The sequence below is a fragment of the Epinephelus fuscoguttatus genome, linkage group LG11, assembly GCF_011397635.1.
Source record: "Epinephelus fuscoguttatus linkage group LG11, E.fuscoguttatus.final_Chr_v1".
Classification (NCBI taxonomy): Eukaryota; Metazoa; Chordata; class Actinopteri; order Perciformes; family Serranidae; genus Epinephelus; species Epinephelus fuscoguttatus.
Genome location: NC_064762.1, coordinates 9,507,903 through 9,530,893, shown reverse-complemented (window position 1 = coordinate 9,530,893; position 22,991 = coordinate 9,507,903). Strand labels below are relative to the sequence as shown.

Below are 22,991 nucleotides of genomic sequence, written 5' to 3'. Positions count from 1 at the left end.
ATAATTCTGCATAATGAGCACTTTTACTTTTGGATGCTGATGCTACAGATTATTTCTACACTGTGGTGTCACTACTTTTATTAAAGTATACGATCTGAATACTTCAGCCACTGCTCATATATGAGTTTAAGACTTTTATAACACTTTACATCTTCTATAGTGGTTAAAATAAATGTATAACATCCAACATGACCAGATAATCACTGTAACACGTTATCAACTGACTCAGACAACCGTTACCGACCGTTACCGACATGTCCCGGTACTCACAGATGGAAGAGAATCAGTTTCAGACTTCACCGCAAAGTCGAAACGTTAAAACAACCTGAAAACGGTCCAAAAAACCATAAAGAAAACGGTTCCAGCAGCTCCTCTGCTCCTTAGCGCCTGACAGCTTCACTACTGCAGCACGACTTCCGTGTTTTGATCAGCTGATCCAAATACCCGGATGAGCGCTGTTGCAGTTGTAATACTCCTAAGACGTCGATAGATGGCGGTGTTTCTTCTGAATTAAAACACCAGCAGTGATCCAACCGTGTCTGTTACAGAGGCTCTGAGTGTAACCCTGGACCCTGAGTTAATTTGGTGACGCTGTCACCATGGCGACAGGTGCATAAAAAGCCCCCATTTTAATCTAGCGGACATAGATATGCCTACTGCACATATTTATCTGAAGAAAGGGAGCCTGAGTCAGAGGAAGACACAGAGAAACTCATTTTCATTTTTGTTCTGGGTGCTTAAAACAATATTTCAACAACTCAATTTAACTTTGATCTTTTCTGATTATCTTTCTTCAGATGGCTTTATATTGTTCATCAAGTAGGTACAGATGAAATCAGTGCGCTATGCTATGTTGTGTGCTGTGATTTGCATTATTAAAAGGTGCATCACCTCTCAGATAAATCAAATACAATTCAGACTCAGACAAAATAAAAAATACTGTCACAGGAGTCATTTTATTATAAACAGCACAAAAACATGAGGAAGAAAGAAAAGTTCAGTCGCTGTATCATAAAAATGCAAAAAACAAAAACTTTGTCGGCAAGTTAATTATTGTTCAAGTCCACAAATATATATGATTCATACAGTATTTATAAAAATGTAAAATAGTTTGACATCACTGAAAACTCATCGCACCAAACTCGGCCTCGTGCACAAACTGCTGGATCTTTGTTCTGAGCCACGACTGTTTCTCCACAGGAAGTCTCCTCATGGCCGGAGCCAGGCTCAGTAAGAACAGCGTGACATCGTCTCTCTGGTCCAGGTCACGCTCTCTCTGAGCGTCCCTGGCCTCCATCCTCCTCAGGTACTCCTCCAGCAAACCGTCGCTGCTCTTCCTCTTGGCGTGGGTCGGACGCGGAGACACAGCAGCGGCACTGAACTCCTCCTCTCCGTCAGTTTGGTCCAGCAGCTCGGCCGCCTCGGCATCCTGCTCCTCTGTCTTCAGCCTGGAGGCGGAGCAGGGTGGCAGCAGGCCGCGGTTCGTCTGAGGGTGATGGAGGTCGGACTGCGCAGCGGGAGGCATCAGCTGATCTGAGGGCTGCGAGGAAGAGTGCGAAGACGCTAAGGATGCAGCTAGAGACGTAACTGAATGCATCATCATCTCAAACAGCTCCTTCATGTTATCCTGTTGTTGGATTTGGACGCAGTCGTCTTTGGCGGCAGTGTCCGTCAACTCCAACTTTGGTTCTTTAAATCTGATCATGTCCGTGATGGCAGAAGACGAACGCTTCCTCTGAATAAACTCCAAGGATGACGATGACGTCGTTGTGGCGTCTACCACAGAGATGTCTGCAAACACAGGTAAAACAATTTCATTTTCACCCCACAGCAGGATCTTTTAATATTCAATACACAGCCACCAACTCCAGCTGAGTATCTGATCTCAACACCTATGACTGACACACACCAGGAGACTTTGAAAGACTTTTAAATTGACACCATCCCTCGTCTTAAGACCACCTGAGTTTTTTGCCATCTTAAAGAAAAAAATGTACAAGAATAAACTTCTTCAAACTGTCCCTTCAGCCTTGGATCAATATGTGAGAGGAATTCTCAACATCCTTTTCTACAAACCGTAACTGTCGTCGTCGTCGCTCCGCGGCTCTGTGGTCGTGCTGCAGCCCATTTCAGACGCGTGGAGGTGAGAAGGCTGCGGGTCCAGAGCCCAGCCGTTGGTGCCTGCAGCCCTGGCGTCGATGAACGGGTTCAGAAAGGACAAAATGGCCGAGTATCTCCACGGCCTGTAGTTAAAGAGCCCGATGCCGCTCTCGCGTCTCTCCTTCTCCCGCTGCCTCTCCCTCCGGTGCTGGTCCCTCAGCGTCTTCCACTTCCTCCTGCATTCAGACTCTGATGGACACAGGGAGCAAGAATATGACGACATTAAAACAAATTTGACATTTGATTTCTTTTTTCTTAATATCCAAAAAAAATCTCATGTGAAGACTCAAACCAACAAACTACTCTGTGAGCATTTCGATATGTAACAGGAGAAGGATATCTTACAGTTAAACCATAGATTGTATTGTCCAAAATGACATCAGTGCACTGACACAGTAAACTTCACTGGGAATTTAATAATCCTAAATTACTCCAACCTTTTTTTTTTCTACATTATGTTCTGTTTAAAAAAAACAACTTTTCATTACAGTGCATAGTGGACAACATAAAGGCCAACACTGGCTGATAACTAATGATTATATTCGTTACTAATAAATCTGTACAATATTTTATCGTCATCGATTGGTCTACGAATCTATAGAAAACTATGAGAATTGTCTGTTTCGACATCCTACGGCCTAAAGTGACTTCATTAAATGTCTTGTTTTGTCCAACCAACATTTCCAAACCTAAGAATATCAAATTTAGTATTTTATAAGACCAACGGGCGTGGCAAATCCTCACATCTGACAACCTGGAAGTATCACAGTTTGCCATTTTTTCTTTGCAAACGATAAACAATTGATGATCAAAATAGTTGCTCTTTAATTTTCTGTTGAACAATTATTAATAATAATAAAAATTATAGCTGTTGCGCAGCGATGGGTCGGGTCCGGGCATTTTTAGGCAATTCTGAGCAACAAGCAGAAGAATTGGAAGCCTTTATCAGCTGAGGCTTGAACTCACAACCTCTGAAACTAAGGATCAATTTCTATCTCACTGAGCTAATTAGTCAGAGACAATTCATGTGTAGCTTCACAAATTGACTAAGTCAGACGTGCAGGTTTAGCAGCCGTCCATGCATGGAAAAGCAGATTTCACACCGCTGCAAAAAATTCAGTTGAAAATACACATATTGCATCTAGACAGCATGGAGATGTTGGTAATTTATTTTAACAATGATTGATTTGCTCCATAAGTGGAAAAACTGATGTTTAAAATTGCCATTTTTACATTGACTCCAATTGTTCACATTAGAGCAAAATTCAAAATGCTGTCAAAAATTCAGTTTTTGAGATTAAGTTCTGAAATTTGCCACACATCATCTACCATGACTCGAGAATTTTGTCATTTATTTCATGAACACTGAAGATTTATTTAGCAAGAATTTGCATGTATATGTTTACAGTGCCGTTTAGGTACTGTGTTGTAGGCTCAATTTTTGATAAATCAAAAATCTGAGAAACATAGTTTGTGTAGGACAGTCTGAAGATGCTCTGTAGTGAGTTTGGTGTCAATTGAGCAAAAACTGTGGGAGGAGATAGGTTTAAGAAGTTTTACATTTTTTGAAAAAAACAGAGTGATGGACTTCATAATTTTTAATAGGTTTAAATGTACAAAAGCTTCTTCAGTATTGGGGCTACAGTTTGATGAAAGTTGTGAAGTTGTAGCACGTATGCTTGATTTGTTATGAATTTTCAAATTTTTGAACGTTAGACGCTTGCTGTAGCGCCACCATCAGGACTACTGGCTTGAGTTTACAGCTGAGGATATCTGACATGAGACTGGACCTTTGTGCAAAGTTTGGTGAGTTTTCACCCATGGGAAGTATGATTTCCTCGGAAGAAGAAGAAGAAGAAAAAGAAGAAGAATACCTAGGATTAGGGGTATTTTTCAGCCTTAAGAATACTTCCACTGTACTTATAATGCACGTGCTTTACTTGTAAAGAAGTGTTTTGTTCTTGTTATAGTGAACGTTACCAACAACTGCAGTGAGCAGCTTTTTACTGAACCTATTTTAAGGATGTAACCATATATCTGTATCTGTGAGGTGCTTTTAAAGATTGACGTCCTCGGTAGGAACCAATGTGTCCGCAGCCACAGACAGTCGGACCGTATTCACAGACGGACCTTTGATCTTTTGTTTTGATCTTTTCCAGAAGAGATTTGTAGAGAACTGTAAAACTAAAGTGGCCTGATAAAGTCTCAGGTCACAGCCACGGTGACTCTGCTCCTTTCGGTCCGGGCGGTGACACTCCCGGTGGTCACGGAGAGTCCCCGGAGCTCCGGTAACATCAAAGCAAACTCACCGGGAACACCGACGATCTCTGAGACTTGTCTCCACGAGTCGGCTCTCATGTTCAGGTCCCGGTAGGTCGGAGAGTTGGTGTCGTAGAGACTCGGGAAGCCGGAGACAGCCATGATGAGTTTGTGCTCCATCTTCTATTAAAACTCCTGTTACCTGCCTGCTGGGGAAAAACGAGAGAAGAAGAAAACAACGGTGTGTTTCCGTTTCCGGTCAGACGCTAAACGACCGCCCCCGCGCGTCACAACGTCACATTTCAGAGGTGATTTGCATAAAGTTTTATATTATTATTATTATTATTATTATTATTATTATTATTATTATTATTTATATGATACTATTCAAAACAATTTAATAATGTTTTATTGTTTTTTGTTAATTTATTTATTCTATTTCATTTATTGTTTTTATCAAACTTATGATGTCTGATTGTTGCACATTGTTTTGTATTTATAATATTAAACAAGTCTTACTATGAAAGTAAGAATCTTGACCTGACAAACCATATTTCCTTACTTCCTGTTTCATTTCTTACTGAAGATTTCACCACTTAATTGTATTTGTTTATTTATTTATTTACAGATTACAGGGACAGTGCATAGTAATAAACATTTCTGAAAATCTTCCAGTTAAGCCAGCTTGGATAATTTTCAGCTGTAGTTCCTGGGCAGGTGTCATGACAACTACCTTAAAAAACAAAGCGCATTTAAAATTTAAATGAGTTATAGTCACACTCTTGATTGTCTTACAGCCATGATTTTAGGTTATTTTTAAATGAACGTGTAACAGTCTCTGACAAGTGTTCATAGACTGATCCATGTGTGCACTGCTCTCACTGAAAAAGCCGAGTGTCCAAAGGCAGACCTTCCCTCAGGTGTTGCACAATCCCCTCTTGCCACAGATCTACTGTGTCTACCATCAGTTGTTTTCTGCTTTAAAAGAAAAGTTTGAAATTTGGAGAATATTCTCATTTGCCTTCTTTCCTAGAGATGAGGATAAAGGGGCTCTTGGGGTGCTTGTAGGTGGATATGTTGCCTTTGGACAGAAACAGGCAGCTGTTTTCAATACATTCACATTTCAGGACAAGACAGTGAGGGCTGCAGGTCTCATCAGGAGCCTCTAGGAGGCGACATCGCTCCAAAAAGTCCTGAACTCCAAACTCAGATCTGATCTGATAATATGAACATAATGTACAGTAATAAATGTGCCTGTCTGCATCATAAATCATATTTTTAAGATAATTCGGTTAATAAAACATATAAAATTGGGAGACTTTCTTTCAGATATTTTCTCCTTTTGCACTTATTACTAAGTTGTTGTACAAAAAATATGTTTTTTTTTTTTACCTGATTGTTCTGACAACAAAACTTTTGTCAACTACGTAAAACTTTCTCTGTTCAGGAAACGTCGCCTTCATGATTTAAGATAAACTTTGGGTATTTTTTTAATTGATGTGGAACATTTTTAAATGTAACCGTAAAACAAAAACTGAGACTTTTCTAGAAGAGATTATGAAGTACATTTCATGTTTTGTCAGATCTTTGTTATTTATGTTTTACTATAATTCATAACATTGATTTTTCATACTGTTCCTGCTTTTATAATTTTTGTGCTTTTATAATTTTCGAGCTGCTGTTCACATGCAGACCTTTGTCCGACGTTCTTGAAAGGAAAGATGGTTATCAAACGGTGTCTTCTTGGAGAGAACTTTTTTGGGGAAAGGAAGTTTTCAAGCACTCCACGGAAGTCTGGTTGTCTGATCTGTGGTCGTCATATAAGTTTGCAGCAGCAGTCAGTGATTGACTGAGGATTGAACTTCTCAGTTACTGAACGGATCATTCAAGAAGAAAAACCAATTTGTATCACTTATTTTTGGCTCCCAGATTGACTTCAGGCTTCAGCTGCCAGTTTACAGACAAATTAGAAGGTTTGACGCTGATAAAAGTTTTTGTTTTTTGCTGAAATCCCCTTTTAATTAAAAAGCTCTGAGGATGCGGTGTAGCTGACATTATCCAGACACTGACGTTACATTTCAGGGAGTATCTCATGAGAAGCTCAGATTTCAGAGAAGTGAAAAGTCTCATTTTATGCACAGAGCACACACACACAAACACACACACACACACAGGATCACAAAAATAAATGCAGCATGTTGGGGAAATCCCTTTTTGTTTCCCAGACTGTTAACTGGCCTAAATAAAGCAACAGGGGGTCAAAGGTCACCAAGTCTAAAAATAGAGTCTCTAGAAATCAGAGGGCTCAACTGGGCAGCAGGAAGTCCTAAAAACACACACAAACCACAGACTGAGAGCACCGTGGATGTGCAGTTTATGACGTCACTCTGAGGTTCATGAAGGGATGAAGAAAATCTGTGGAGAGAATCGACCATAACATTTGTCAGAATCAGCAAAATATATGCAGCCATTTTATGATTAGTTTTTATTTACAACACATGTAGGACACAATCTACCACATCAATCTCAGATCTGTGGAGCAAATTCAGCTGGAGAAACATTTAAAGCTTCCCAAAATTAAAAAATCACAAAGCAACAAACCTGAACATGGTCAGTGGTGCTGGAGAATGTCTGGTAACATGTCTGCTGGTCACTGTTGTATTTTTTTGAGAGTGTCCTAAAATTTCTTCTTTTACTGGATTTTTATTCAAGTGTAGAGCGGGATTTATACTTCTGCGTCAAATCGACTCCGTACCTAAAGTGTAGGCTCTGCATCGACTTACAGCCTACGCCGTAGCCTGACGTGCACCTCCCCAGAAATGTAACCACACATCTGGGCAGCACAGACCTCCTGTCTGTTTCTGTAAGCTGAAACCAAACAAAGCTTTGATTTACTTTAATTTCACAGAAAAGAAACAATAAATTGGGAAGACAATAAAGCCTCCAAAAAAATAACATTTTAAGTCCTGTGTGTGATTTATCCTGGCTTCATATGAGCAGAGGAAATCTCAGCTCGTCGCTAGGCTAATTTATACAATGTAAAATGCCATAGGCTTGTGCTAATAACGTTAGCATGTTGTATTTTTTGGAAAACATGTTTAGTATAAGACAGTTGTTTTGTCAGTGAACCTTGTGAGTTGCAATGGAGCTGAATTTTATAAAGTTACCTTTGTTAAATGTTGCTGTTGTCCCTGGCTTCATATGAGTAGAGGAAAACTCTGCTAGTTGCTAACTTATACAATGTAAAATGCCATAGGCTCGTGATAATAACGTTAGCATGTTGTATTTGTGGGGAAAATGTGTCCAGATAAAGACAAGTGTTTGTTTGTGAATGCTGCGAGTTATAGTGAAGCTGATTTGTGTACTTGTGTTTGAAATTGTCTCTATTAAGCCATGTTTAATGTGTGTTTAATGTGTGTTTTGAATCAACTCAACTTTACAGCACTTAACAGAAACCCCAACACCGCGTAGTGTTTCGGACCGCATTGCACAAGTATAAATGCTCACAATGGCGTTGGCCTCGTGTGTAGGCCAACACAAGTATAAATCTGCCTTAATGTTTTTGTGTCAACTGGGCCGATAAAGCAGGACAGATATTTAGTACAAAAAATTGTAGGTTGTAAAAAAACAATAACCAGGACATGGCTGAGTAAAGAGTCTCCAACAAACTGTGAATGGATAGAAATAGTTAAGTAGATTTAAGTTATGGAACAACTGACTTTTTCCCTGAAACGTGCCACTAAAAAAAAGAAAAATATTCTTTTTAAAAAATGGAAATTTTATTTGACTTTGAAGTGGTCATTTATTTAGCACATGTTTATTTTGTTAGGTGAATTTTGTTTTATTCCCCTCAGTATTGAGACATACAGAATGGACTGTAGTTTATGAATGAGTGGAAGATTTCTCCCTCCTTTGGCTTTCCGTGAATCAAAGTTATGGATCATAAGGACCTTTGTGATCTTAAAGGACGATCATGGACATAAAGGACCTGTCATCTGTGACACTACAACGTAACCTCGCTTCTTTTCTTTTTCTGTTTTACAAGATATTAATCATTTCACCTTCACCTGTGATGTCCCCGCCTGCTGTCCTTGTTTTTTCTGAAAAAAAAAAGTAAAGACACAGTATTTTACTGTAAATTCATCCGTCATTCTGTAAAATCTTCGTCTTTCCTTTTCGTTCGTATCACATTTCTGTCTTTTTCTTTCTCTTCTCATTCCATCCCTTGTTTCGTTTCATTCTCTGTTCTCTTGTTATGTAACAGTGAGCCGATCAGCAGACAGCGGCAGCTCTGTGTGTGTGTGTGTGTGTGTGTGTGTGTGTGTGTGTGTGTGTGTGTGTGTGTGTCGGGGTGTTGGCAGTGTCTTGGGAACGGGGTGATCAGGACGTGGGAGCAGACGTATGCACACACACACAACACAGTCCCAGACAGGCTGAGAAATGGGTCACTGTCGGCCAGAAGAGATACAATTACACACACACACACACACACACACACACACACACACACACACACAGTCTTTTGAATTACAGAAAATGCCTTCTGTAATCACTTTGCAGTACAATTCAATACCAGTTCGTACATAAACTGGTATTCAGGTCTAGTCATGGATCCAGTTACTAAACCAGTGAGTATATGAACTGGTCTAGTCATGGATCCAGTTACTAAACCAGTGAGTATATGAACTGGTCTAGTCATGGATCCAGTCAGGAAACCAGTGGCTCAGAGAGTATTTAAAGCTGTCGGGGACTCTGAGCCTGAGAATCTGACTTCAGGGACTGAAACCAAACAATTGCTGTCGTGCCTCTCGCTGCCTGAGTCAACAAACACACACACATACACACCCTAACACACACACTCCGGCCGCCGTGCGCTACTTCCTTGCTTTCTGCCTCTCCAACATCCTAACGCTGCTCTCGCTCACAGTCCTCTTTATTCTTCTTCTCTCTCTGATTAATTACCACTAAATCACCTTCAGTCACGCCACGACGGGCGGCATTTCTTTCTCCGAGTCCTTCACTCTCTTCCTCCTTTTCTCCCACTTCCCTCCTTCTTCAGTGGTATTTCTGATGGTCCTCCTCCTCTCTCATTGTTCTACAGTAAACTGGAGGATTGCTGATTCACTGGCGCTGGACTTGTTTTTCTCCTGATTTTATTTATCCAGGGCAGAAACAAACGTACGGCCCTCTCCACGTTCGTGCTGCTTCACACATTCACACTTTTAATGGATGATGCTTATGGAAGAGGTTACAATCACCAATCACCTCCAGGCCAAATGACTCTGCAGTAGTCACAGGACATTGATGGAAATGCAACACCTGGATGAACACACAAATTTTAGTCTCCTTAACCAGAGAGTTTGCAGAAAGATTGCAACGATGCACCACCACAAAATACTGTGGTATTTCGTGGTCAGCCACACTCAAACATTGACTGAGTTTGAAAGAGAGACTGAATAAATAATAATGATGATAATAATATTTATTTATACAGCACTTTTCAAAACAGAGTTACAAAGTGACGTGTCAACAGTTAAAACAGACAAGACATGAAAACAACAAATTTTAAAAGAAACGATAAAAACACTTTGGAAAAACTGAGGAAAGAAAAGACAGTTTGACCTCCTAGACCTGAACTTTTGTTTAATGTGAATTTTTGATTTCTCATAAGCCCTTTTTAGATAGGAATTGTGCAAATTTGCAGGAAAGTCCAATCAGTCTTTTTTCAGCATTGGCAGTATAAATACAAAATCGGGGAGTGCAGCAAAATGCCACCTACCTACTTTTGTTTATACAGAATGCACCTTTTTCGGGGCAATGGGGGGCGTGAGCAAGTAACAAAACATGTAGCTCAGCATGTGACGTAAACAGTGATGTGGGAGGGAAGCCAGGGCTAGTCAGTCCTTCGGCGATTCTCTCATAAGTTGGCCCGTTCTTCACCGTCCCTGTCATCTGACGGTTAATGGCCTCTTCGTTTGCGAGGGCAAGGAGAGCGCGCAATTCCTTGTCTCCCCAGTTGCTCATCTTTACAGTGTCTGTCAGGTTTGTGTTTACCTCTTGCTACTAGCTGCTCCCTAATTCCTGCTATCAGCTGTTTCCTGTTTATCCACCACCAGTGGGTCGCACGTGCGGCGTCATCAACAGCCCCTCCGGTTGTGGAAGGCTGCCTCGGTCTGTTTAAACCAAAAGTGTTCCGCCAATATGACTACCCTACGATGCAGAAAATTGGGCACCTTGGATCAACTCGCCAATCCGGCTCTGTGTGTCTAAATGCTCACAGCTTGCCGGCAAAACGGCCCAACATTCACTGAAAATCTGGCAGTGTAAAAGGGGCTATAGGTACTTGGAATCGGTAGGGCCCAATAAGTGTAATATGTCCTCAAATGAGACAACCATAAAGTCCCAGTCTCCGAGTATTTCCTAATGAAGAGTGTCTTAGCTTGTTACTGTTGCTAAAAATGGTCAACATGTTGCCATGTCACACTATAGACATTAATCATAAATAAACAAGTTTCATCCATAACATGTGATCAGGTTTTGGACCTTGTCAACTTTTGCTGGGATCGGCTGCAGACTGACCTAGCATTGATGGCTGCCATCTTGTTTTTACATGGATTTGTGTATTGTGCTCTTACTACCACTAGATGGCACAAAAAGTGTCCACGAACGAGGACAACAGGTCTATATAAGGAAGAATTAAGTATTAGGTCAAGTAAACCCAAAATGTGATGTCCTCATATGAGGGCACAAGGTCTCAGGAGGTTTTAAATGAACTTAAAATTCAAGTAAAATCAGGAGAGGCTCACCAATAAAAGTATGTTTTAAGAGACTTAAAAGAGATCACTGACCTGGCTGTCCTGATTTCCTTGGGCAGATTGTTCCAGAGCCTTGGAACCCTGACAGCAAACTACCTGTCCCCTTTAGTTTTCAGTGGGACCTCTGGAAGAGACAAGAGACCTTTGTTGCCCAAGGACCTCAAAGTACGTTCTGGCGTAAACGGTACTAAGAGGTCAGAGATAGAGCTGGGAGAGAGACCATGAGGAGCCTTAAAAGTAATCAGTAAATCTTAAGATCTATTCTGAAATGTACTGGAAGCCAGTGTAAAGAGGTTAAAACTGGAGTCATGTGATCATGTCTCTTGGTTATGGTTAAAAGCCTGGCAGCTGAATTCTGCACAGTCTGGAGTTGATTCTTCTCCCTGTGCTGTTACCTTGTCGTGGAAGAGAAGCTTGTGGTCTCAGACAAGGCGCCAGATGAAAGTCAGCACACTGGTCCTCCAGGCTTGGGGACTGGGCGTGACAATAATAATGCCAAACCATAGAAAACACACTGTTACAGAAACTACAGTGAAGAAGACTATTGACATCAGGCCCTTCGTAGACCCCAGCCACTAAAATGGTGGCAGGATGAGCACTCCTGATGAAAGCCGAAAAGAAATCAGGAGTGTGAAAGAGGGTCTACTTGGTCCAAAATCCAAGATCTGCCTTGGAACGTGGAATGTCCAAACCATGTACGAGACCACAAAGACAGCACAAGTCCTTAGTGAGATGAAGAGATACCTTCTGGACATCCTGGGGATAAATGAAAATCACTGGACTGGCTCCAGATGCCAAGTGCTGCATGATGGATCTGTCATCATCCATTCAGGCCATGACAATACCCACACATGGCGTAGCCATAGCTGTCCTGGAGTCGATGAATAGATTTTTGATTCAGGCAAGAAAAGAGGCTGTTGCAATGATCCAGGCTTGAAAGGAAGAAGGCACGTAAAATTGTCTGTGTCTTTAAAAGTTATAATTGATTGTATTTTTGAAATATTTCTAAGATGACGTAACATGATTGCTCCAACTTTGTGATGTGCCTTGCAATAGTTTTTATATAACCCACCAGAGGACCAGCCAAAGGCAGAATTTGTTGGGTAATGGTCTGGGGCCCGATGACGACAATCTCTGTTTTGTTAGCTGTGGAAAATTGTTTTAAATCCAGCTTTTGACATCAGCAAGGCAGTCATTGAGTGAACACATTGCTCTAGGGTCTGTGGATCTAACAGTCAGGTACATCTGTGTATGATCAGCATAAAATTGAAAATGTCTTTGAGTAATGTGTGCAAAGGGAAGCACTGGTCCCAGGACTGAGCCCTGAGGCACACCATACTTAAGAGATGAAAATTAAAAGAAGTGATTGTTGACAGAGACACAAAACCTCCTGTTCAGCAGATAAGATCAAAACCACTCCAAAGCTGAACCACATATCCCCACCCAGTGACTCAGTGTGTCTAACAGGATGTTACGGTTGACCTTGTCAAAATAAGAGATATTTATAACAAGAAGTACCCATAGTCACATTCACACTGGCCTCCATGCTGCTTTCTACTGTTTACTATGTTTTCCAGCCTGCCCATGACATCGAACATGACATACCAGTACAGAAAAAAGAAAATCAGAGAGGTTCGTTTGTCTGCAGCAGAGCTGTGTATGCGGCTCTGGTCTACTGGTAATGGGACAGGAGTCTATCTCATATCTTAGCAGGTTTTCCTGTGTTTAAAAAAACCTGCGCTAATGTTAGTGGAGCAGACAGAACATATGATGTGGTTCTGTTGGCTTCATCACACCATGACCTCCAGCATGCACTGGGGCGGTTTGCAGCTGAGTGTGAAGCGGTTGGCATGAGAGTCAGCACCTCCAAATCTGAGGCCATGGTTCTCTGCCAGAAACCAGTGTCCCCTTTGGGTTTGGGGAGAGTTACTGCCTTAAGCAATGGAGTTCAAGTACCTTAGGGTCTTGTTCACGAATGAGGGTAGAATGGAGCCTGAGATGCAGCGGCCTGGTGCGGCTTTTGCAGTGATGCAGGCGCTGTGCCGGACCATCATGGTGAAGAGGGAGTTGAGCCAGAAGGCAAAGCTTTCGAGTTACTGGTCCAACCACCCCATGAATTTCCTTCATGAGGTGGCTGGGCTCAGCCTTAGAGATAGGGGGAGGAGCTCGAAGTAGAGCCACTGCTCCTCCCCATCAAAAGGGGTCAGTTAGGGTGGTTCGAGCATCTGATCAAGATCCTCCTGGGAATCTCCTGCTGCAGGTGTTTTGGGCACATCCCAGTGGTAGGAGGCCCCGGGGTAGACCAAGAACACGCTGAAGGGATTATATATCTCATCTGACCTGGGAACACCTTGGGGTCCCCCAGGAGGAGCTGGAAAGCTTTGCTGGGGAGAGGGATGTCTGAGGTGCTTTGCTTGGCCTGCTGCCCCCGAGACCCGGCCCTGGATAAGCGGATGAAATGGATAATTTAGGTGGAAAAGGGGTCAACTCATACAAAGACAAACATGATTAAAATAACGACTAAACATTCATTAAATTGTTTCCTCCACTCACAGTAGCATTAAAGTAACCAACATATGTTAAGTAGCAGTAAAGCAGTGTACAGTAAAAATTGGTCATTTCATTTGACCAGCCAACTATGTTTGGTAAACATCGGTTTTAATTTATGTTTTAGTCTATGTCTTACACTGTCATACACTGAACAAAAATATAAACGCAACACTTTGTGAACTCAAAGATCTAAAACATCTTCTGCATACACAAAAGACCATTTCTCACAAATATTGTTCACAGATCTGTCTCAATCTGTGTTAGTGAGCACTTCTCCTTTGCCGAGAAAATCCATCCTATCTCACAGGTGTGGCATATCAAGATGCTGATTAGACAGCATGAATATTGCACAGGTGTGCCTTAGGCTGGCCACAATAAAAGGCCACTCTGAAATGTGCAGTTTTATCACACAGCACAATGCCACAGATGTCGCAAGTTTTCTCTGGCATGCAATTGGCATGCTGACTGCAGGAATGTCCACCAGAGCTGTTGCCCGTGAATTGAATGTTCATTTCTCTACCATAAGCCGTCTCCAAAGGTGTTTCAGACAATTTGGCAGTACATCCAACCGGCCTCACAACCTCAGACCACGTGTAACCACACCAGCCCAGGACCTCCACATCCAGCATGTTCACCTCCAAGATCGTCTGAGATCAGCCACCCGGACAGCTGCTGCAACAATCGGTTTGCATAACCAAAGAATTTCTGCACAAACTGTCAGAAACTGTCTCAGGGAAGCTCATCTGCATGCTCGTCGTCCTCATCAGGGTCTCGACCTGACTGCAGTTCGTCATCGTAACCGACTTGAGTGGGCAACCTGATCAACTCTATGCGAAGGAGATGTGTTGCACTGCGTGAGGCAAATGGTGGTCACACCAGATACTGACTGGTTTTCTGACCCCCCCCAGACCCCCCCAATAAAGCAAAACTGCACATTTCAGAGTGGCCTTTTATTGTGGCCAGCCTAAGGCACACCTGTGCAATATTCATGCTGTCTGATCAGTATCTTGATATGCCACACCTGTGAGGTGGGATGGATTATCTCGGCAAAGGAGAAGTGCTCACTAACACAGATTTAGACAGATTTGTGAACAATATTTGAGGGAAATGGTCTTTTGTGTATAGAAAATGTTTTAGATCTTTGAGTTCAGTTCATGAAAAATGGGAGCAAAAACAAAAGTGTTGCGTTTATATTTTTGTTCAGTGTATATTATATGTTGTACTTAATTGTCGTGTGTGTGTGTTTGACTGTATTTTTTTTGTTTTTTCTTAACCGTTGTCACTGTCGTACAACCAATTGTTCCTCTGGGGACAATTAATGTTGTACAGAATGTCGTCAGTCCTGCAGGTGTCAATTAAAGTATGAGACAAAATATAAATCAGTTCTTTAAAACTGTGTGTGAATGTGAGTGTGTGTGACGGTTGGGCTGGTTTTCCCCCTCAGTCACCAAGGAGGCACGAAAGGAAGGGGGTGTGTGTGTGTGTTTGTGCTTTCTACATACATGTCCACAGCAGACCTCCGAAGTTGCGCTCGTATGTTATTTTTATGCAGCTGGTGTATTTATTTTTCTCTGTGTTTCTCTCCGCTGCCCTCCAACAGGTAAAAACTACAAAGAACTATGTGAAAAATACAATCAGTTGTTGAAACAATCCAGTTAATTTATTCAGTGCCAGTTAATGGAGTGTAAACTTCCAAACCCTCTGTAACCAATCGTATTATTACTTTGTGAAACTCAATACACACAGTAAAACTAGCAGCAACCACATGCTGCAGAGATGGAGTCTGTGTAGCAGATAAAAAGCCTGCTCTGTCGCGTTAGCCCAGCGTTAGCAAAACATCATAATGTGCATTACAGTATTTCTCTCTTGTGTGTTTGCCTGCCTCTGTATGTATGAGCATTTTTAATATGCCTAAGTGGCAGTGGCAGGCGTAGGCTCTGCTACAATAAGAGCCTGTGTCGCTGCAGCAGGGGGCAGGAAAGCAGCGAGAGGGGCAGAGAGAGGGCAGAGAGGGGCATGAAGTCGGGTCAAACACCCTGGGAGAGCAGGCCTGGGAAAACCATGGGAACAGAGGGGAGGGAGTGACAGGAGGAGAGGAGGAGGGGAACATGTTCGAAGCAGTGCAGATATTTCCCACCTTCCCACAAACACCTGAACTCACCATCGGCAATCACATTACCACACAAACATTGTAAGGAAGCCAACTTTTGACTTTAAGTTTAAAGTCTTTGCAGTTACATTTTCGTGCTTCAGCGCCCTGATATGAGCGAGGGCTAATGGCAGTCTTCCTGTTTTCACAGGAAATGTACAGTTTGCATACAGTCTCTTTCAAAATAAAAGCACTAAGTCAGTACAACACTGCCAACAAACGCATGTGGTTACGTTTACCCGACACACACACACATGTGTTTGAGTTCAGGAAAAAAAGAACAGAGTTTGGCTTTTCAAATGAACAGCGGCCTCCTGGGTGAAGGTCAGTGGTTGTTGGACCAATCCAACACCCCCTCCCGCCTAACCTACTACCTCCACCACTTTCATTGTTGTCCCACTGCGTTTCCAATGATGCCGCTGGGTGCTGTTAAACAATATGGAAACTGGCTGTGTAACATGCCGACATGAAAGGAAGTCTTTTTTCATTGGTGTCTGACGCCGGAAGTCACTGACCAAGCACTGGTTTTTGACGATTTCGGAGTGAGACGGGGTTAGGTTATCTTGGAAAATAGGAAGTGCTCACTAGCACCAAAATTTAAGCGAAATCTATATTGAGTGCATGAAAAAAGTCTTATAAGATAGCTTAAACTTGTTGAATTTATTTTTTTTCAGTGTAATTTAGCCTCCGAACTTCTCCAGTCTGAGTTTTAGCACTTCACATCCCTCAGATCAAAGTCATCTCGCCACTTTTTATTTTTCATCCCTCTGTATCGCCCTGTTTTCACCGGTGTAGTTACCGTGTCTGTCCCCCTGGCCTAAAGACAGACAGCTGTAAGATGCATCACACTGATAATTTTTCTGGGACACATGATGCATGAACAAACAAACAAGTAAACAGGCGGTCTCTCAGTTTTGTGGTCGCAGTCTTTGTGCTGAATCAGAGAGATAATCTTGGGTAAACCTCCTCCGGCGGCTCGTGGAGATCAGGTCTGAGGGCGACTATCAGGATGTGTGATCTCAGATGACCGCTGCCACTGGTAAACTCCGCTCAACAATGATCGCCTCTCAGCAGCACCAAAGAATAACACGCATTCACAGCAGAAACACACAATTATCCTTTTCTCTCTTCATCCACTCTGCGTCTTCCTTCCTTTCTTTCATCGGCCAAATGTTAATTCACTTAAAGTGCAACTTTACACAAAGAAATCCCCTTCATCCTCTCCATGAGGGTCCAACACTGGCAAAGCTTCTCGTGCTCTGTATTTATAGAAACTGATGGGAAATAAAGAAACAGGACTTTTGTGGAGTTCGTGTTCGCTCTGAGGCTCGTTTGATGGATGGTGCAGAGTGCTGCTTTTTCCCAGAAACAAACCCAAAAACCAATGACTGGCTGTTCACTTGTTGTCAGGTCGACAGGATCAAACAGAGACTCCTGTGTTAGTGAGAAGAGCGAGGATATCAGCACCAGCAATGATAAAGATCAAACACTTCTGTGTGAACTGTTTTCTTTCATCAGTTTAAAGGACATTAGTTGTTCTTTTCACAAGTAAAGGCAAAGTAAAGACGTGTCGTCATGGAAGCGCACACATCTGAGTTTTAAGAAGTGAAAACTTGTCTAAGATTTTAAATGGAAACTAAAAATCATGTCAGATGTGACTGTGAGTCAGAGAACTTGACCAAACCTAATGTACCACAGCAGGAGATTAAACTCTGCCCCACTGGGATTCAAAGTCAAGCAAAGCACACAGCAACAAGAGAGAAGTTGTTTCATTTCAAATGATGTCCATGTGAACATAATGTAATCTCAACGTGAATCTGAAAATCATCTACATTACGTCTTTCTCACCTGAAAATTTAGCTTTTTTTTAAGTGGTAGTTTGGATTTCTTGAAGTGGAGCTGTGACGGGTGGGTGTAGGACTCAAAAGCAACACTGCTGACAAGCAGGACAGCTTATAATGAACTTTAATGCACCACTTTGATTAACACAGAATGAGCAGACAGGTGATACAACTAGGAGAGTCGATATCTTGGCTCAGAGCCCCCCAAGAAACAGGTTCAGTCCAAGATTCCTGGCGTGGCTCGGCAAAGCTGAAAGCAGGTGAGTAGCCGGCATCTGCCAGATGCACACACACACACACACACACACACACGCACCAGACAGCTCAATAGTGTGCAACTGTAGTGTGAGAAAGCAGGCAGAAGACGATGTCAGACAAGCAGAGGATACGAACCCAGGAGAACACACAAGGGAAGCCAACACCGCTGTAGGTAGGGTGGCTCTGGCGAAAAGTCAAACAATCAGCGGTGATGATGAGTTGATTCCATGGTGCACTCTCAAAGGCAGAATGTGCACCCACACTGCGAGGTAATCCACAGCACAGGAAACCACAGACAGCAGAGCAGGTAATCTCACAACAGAGCTCTTGGTCTGTAGCAGGGAGTAATGAGCCACAGGTGAGCAGAGTTGGCTTGATAAGGTTGGTGTGGTGGACCGGCAGGAGCAGGAGATGTGTGGACAGGTGATAGGCTGGCAGGTAGATGTAGTGGTGAGGTAAGTGAGTCGAAATCTACTGGGTGAAGAGAGAAAATCACAAGTATGGCAGGTCCGAAGTCCATTGTCGGAGTGAGAATGTGTTGGCTCTTCAGCAAGTGTTCTCACTTATTTTGTGGTGGTTATATAATCCTCTTTAGAGAAATGTTCACTGCAAATGCGAGTTATCTCAGTCTTGCGGGTGGAGTGTCGATGTCTATATTCAGTGTAACTCGCTATAACTGTTTTCATGTCTTGGTCTAGAAAATATAGGAAGTGAAAGAAAGTGGTTGTCTGACAGCAAGTAAAGTGGTAAAAATATTGTAAAGATAGTATCTAGTTGAGTCCAGTTTAAGTGGTTCAAAGCGATTCTGACGAAAACCCTCACTGAGCCTCTGGGGTTTCATCGCCAAAAACGATGTTTGGGCAGTGACTTCCAGTGTCAGACGCTACAAAAAAAAAGCCATCCTTTCATGTTGGCATGATACACAGCCAGTTGTCATTATTGTTTAATGGCGCCCAGCAGCGTCAGGGGGAAACCAAGCCGCACAACAATGAACATTAAGGCGGTGGAGGTCTGATTAGAGTGAGTGAGATAGATTCAACAACCACTGACTTTCACCTGGGTGGCTGGATTTTGCTTCCTGTGTGATTGTAAAGACTGTAAATCTAACTAAATTCCTACAAACACGTTTGCCGGTCATTATTGTTTATGAGAGGCTCAAATGTAAAACAACAAAACTAGTTTTCAAGGGTTTCCCTCCATATTTGTAGCCTGGAAATCCAGACCCAAATCTAGAAAGATTTAGGGTCTGGCTATGAGTAATGCAAATGGCCCAACTTGAGGGCGGCACCAAGCATGCATTTGTAAATATCACTGCACGCAATTGGATAACACTACGACCAATCAGAACAATACACGGAGTGACGTATCCAGAGCTTAGCTACCAGCGGAGCTAACTGGTAGATTAGACTCTTGCTGTATCCGGTCGGCAAAACAGCAAAAACGTCCTTCTTGCAAAGGAAAGATTCGAGCGCCGTCTTCTGTTCCTCTTTTAGAGAAAAAGCCAAGTCTAACTCGTTCATTGTAGCGGCCAAAGCCCTTTCAAACAACTGGTGTTCATCCGTAGCCATCTTGCAATGTTTACTGACTGATTCCAGACTTCATCGTCGCAGCGCTGTCATCATCTGTTTAGCTCGCCTCTGGCCCGCATATATCAGATACACCAATGTGATTGGTGCAGCTCGGCTCCAACGGCATGGGTAATGAGCATCATTACTGATTGCCAGAGTGACTCGCTGAGCAAATTCAAATTGTGCTCTCACGAGAACTCTGGATTTCCAGGGTGGATGTTTGTGTGTATAGAAAGCAAAAATTGTTGAGAGATTGAGCTGACGGGGAGAGATGGTGACGGACTTGGTGAGGTCAGCAGAAGGATACACGTTTGACTTCGTCTGGGTTCAAAATAAGAGGTTAACAAAGGGAACATAATGCCAGGGTTGGAAAAAAATTTGTCACACACAAGGCCGACCCATTGGGAAAATTCCTGAACCGTCTGATGGCCAGTCCGCTCCTGATGCACAGCAAACACACTAAAACATGCAAACCACTGTGAGGCTCCTCTGAGCTCTTCAGCTGGACTCTGTCTGCACAGATGTGATGAAGATTTATTTATTTCAAAGACTAAAATGTTTTGCTTGATGATGGTCAAATTAAAATCAGTAATTTTGCAAGAGAGACAGTGTGCGGGAGTTTTTACTACAAAACCTAAAATGTGAAAGAGAAGAGATGTTTCTCAGAGTATGACATCGAGTCACACTGAAATATTATCGAAGCTGACGGGACTTTCCCAGCAGCTCTGCTCTCAGACGACACACACTCTCTCTCACACTCACACACACACACACAAACATAAGAAGATAAAGTGCTGGGAGAGTTGGGGGAGTTGGATATCAGCTGACCGTGTGTGAGAGTGTGTGTGTGTGTCGTGGAGAGATGGGCGAGCAGGTCTTTCCCACACCCACTTTCTCTCTTTAGAATGTGCCACAAATGTCAACACACACACACACACACACGCACACAGGCTGCGGCCCCCCATCGGTGGAACGTGTGGGGTCAGGAGGGCCACAATGAGCCGGGTCACGTTCCCGAAGAGGAGAATGTCAGAACCAGCAGACTGATCTGAGGTCTGCAGTTAAATCTGAATTAAACTTGCATGCATTCTGATCCGTGCCCACAGGCTTCATCATTTCCACGCTTCCCATTCACTGCCTGTGTATGCAGCTGCGGGATGCATTCTGGTAGCGCCACCAGCAGTGGCGTACAGTATTTAGGATGGGCCCCGGTGAACACTGTTAAGATGGGCCACATTTTGCATCGAAACATCTCTCATATATTTTATAGTATTGTCCCATGATCAAATACAGACTTGACGTTGGACATCGACATACATGTTACCAGTCGTCACTGCAAATCTGTGTATGACAAAAATACCCAATAAAATAAGAAATTATTCATTAAATTGATTTTTAAAAGTTTAAGAGTTTATATAGTTTGTGTAAAATGAACACGTAATTTTGTTATAAATTGCTCCTGACTATTTCACAACAGAAAAAAAGAAACATAGACAGAGATGGGTTTGCTCGAGGGCAGGTATGGCAGAACAGTATTTAAATTTTACCGTGTGTTCCCCTTTGAACCCAAGCGTGTTTCTGACGTGTTTACAGTAAAAAAAAATTTTGCCGACACTAGATATCAAACAAAAGTTACCGACTGTGTCATATTATCTGTGAGCTGTAAAATCACCACTTTTAAGCAGAAGAGAAAAGATAATAAGAATTTTGTTGACGAAAACTATGACGAAAATGTTTCGTTAAAGACCTTTTTTCCATGACCAAAAAGGAGACAATGATGCACTAAAAATAGATTTTGTTAATAAAAACTAAGACGAAATCTATGTTTAATTTTAGTTGAGAAGATGTAACGAAAATGCTGGTGGTGGACTACCAGGCACTGAAAGCCAAATGCAGCCGTGCTTGTAATTATCTCCAAATGCCACATGAGCGACAGGCTGGTAAACTCCAGTAAACAGTCTGCACCAGCATGTTTAGCTAGCTGCTGAATGGCGGTGCAGCTAGCAGCCAGCAGCCGCCGGACTGGGGGGCAGAGTAGTAACAACATCAATCAAAACTTTTAAGATTTTTGAAAGAGCTTATCCAACAATGTTGCTACAGACCACAGATGCCCTTCTCCAGTGTGTGTGTGTGTTTGTGTGTGTGTGTGTGCACAGGCATTAACAGGAATGTGTGTGACGTGTGTTACAGCCTTCTGAGGTGAGACAAATGCTGAACAGGACATCTGAGAGGAAAGTGGAGCTCTCACTGCAAACACAGACTCTCACACATACTGACATGAAGAGATGAGATTAGTGTTTTAATGACAGCTGGTGATGATGATGAAGAACATGCTGCTTTAGTTCTTCATTAAATATGTATATATATATTTTTTGATGCAGGGAATGACCCGGGACTCTGAAGATGTTGCTGCGTCACAGCATTACAAAACTTTGCTCCAGCAGAAAGATGAGAGAATAAAGAATTCAGAGGGTGGCTGATAAAAGGAAATCTTGTGTTGCATGTCGACAGAGGAGACAGATTTATGACAAGAAATAGAAATGTGCGTCAGCTCAGGCAGGGGGAAGATTATAAAAAAATGTATTTCACCGCGTTTTTGTAAATTCTGCTGTTGTGAAACCTGCGGCAGTGAAACACACACACACACACACACACACTCAGCAGCCTCCTGTGGATGAATAAAGAATTTATAAAAGCACTTTAATCTGTGTGAATTTCCAGACTGGGTGTTGCCTCCGATAAATTCAAACCAGAGGATGACTCTGGGCGACAGAGATAAGAAACGACTGGGAGAAATCGACAACACCTTTTTTCCAACACAAGAAACAAGTATCAAGAATTTAACCAGAACATTCGAATTTAAGACCTAAAAATGAACCTGTGTGTGTGTGTGTGTGTGTGTGTGTGTGTGTGTGCACCTGTGTGAACAGACTCCAGACTCAAAGGTGTGACTGGAGGTGGTGGTGTTGCTGGTGACAGCTATGCTCCATAATCTGGACACATTACAGATTCCTGAGGGTTCCCGTTGGCTGTCGAGTGTGTGCTGACGTGTTGGGAGATTACAGGTTTAGGCCTCACTGCTGGGAACTCCTCTTCTTCTCCTCTCTGTTCTCCTTCTCCTCTGAGAGAATAAAGGGTTGCTAAGGGTTCTTCAGTGAGGTCACTGCATCTGTTTAAAGAGTAACTTTGGCATCTTTCAGCCTGCGGCAGTTAATCGATTGGTTTCAAACTATTAAATTCATTAGCAGCTAATTTGTAACTTAAAAAATATTTTCTAGTTTCTCTCTTCCTCTATGGCAGTAAACACAATATCTTTGGGGTGTAGCTAAAAAAGACACTTCTGGGGTTTGTGAAACATTGATCAGCATTTTCTACCATTTTTCTGACACTT

The 22,991-nt window shown here is 42.5% G+C and overlaps 2 protein-coding genes and 1 long non-coding RNA gene across 5 annotated transcripts in view; all 3 read right to left on the bottom strand.

Annotated features, from left to right (window-relative positions):
* The window catches only part of pex7 (peroxisomal biogenesis factor 7), an 83,540-nt gene extending 83,132 nt beyond the window's left edge, over window positions 1-408 (bottom strand). For 2 of the 3 annotated variants that reach the window (XM_049590184.1, XM_049590185.1), the window contains exon 1: window positions 271-408. Coding sequence is in view for 1 of the 3 variants with exons in the window: in XM_049590183.1 (XP_049446140.1) it covers window positions 245-256 (12 nt within the window). In the remaining 2 variants the exon portion in view is untranslated. Of the gene's footprint in view, window positions 1-244 lie in introns of all 3 variants that reach the window. The other variant, XM_049590183.1, reaches the window with a different exon arrangement.
* Window positions 409-937: 529 nt separating this feature from the next.
* On the bottom strand, window positions 938-4,665 carry LOC125897103 (uncharacterized). The gene is made up of 3 exons (XM_049590179.1): window positions 4,470-4,665; window positions 2,077-2,349; window positions 938-1,791 (listed from the first exon to the last, which is right to left on the bottom strand). The coding sequence occupies exons 1-3, from the start codon at window positions 4,597-4,599 to the stop codon at window positions 1,118-1,120; spliced, it is 1,077 nt and encodes a 358-aa protein (XP_049446136.1). The 5' UTR covers window positions 4,600-4,665; the 3' UTR covers window positions 938-1,117.
* A 61-nt stretch (window positions 4,666-4,726) lies between these two features.
* Window positions 4,727-9,499, bottom strand: LOC125897129 (uncharacterized). The gene is made up of 4 exons (XR_007450384.1): window positions 9,393-9,499; window positions 8,481-8,519; window positions 7,021-7,287; window positions 4,727-6,834 (listed from the first exon to the last, which is right to left on the bottom strand). It is a non-coding gene; the product is annotated as an uncharacterized LOC125897129 (long non-coding RNA).
* Window positions 9,500-22,991: the final 13,492 nt, after the last annotated feature.

Coding starts and splice junctions, on each gene's coding strand:
- LOC125897103 (XM_049590179.1), bottom strand. CDS start 4,599: ATGGAGCACAAACTCATCATGGCTGTCTCCGGCTTCCCGAGTCTCTAC. Junction 2,350..4,469: donor AGAGATCGTCGGTGTTCCCG/GTGAGTTTGCTT, acceptor TGTGTCCATCAG/AGTCTGAATGCAGGAGGAAG. Junction 1,792..2,076: donor CGACGACGACGACAGTTACG/GTTTGTAGAAAA, acceptor CTGTGTTTGCAG/ACATCTCTGTGGTAGACGCC.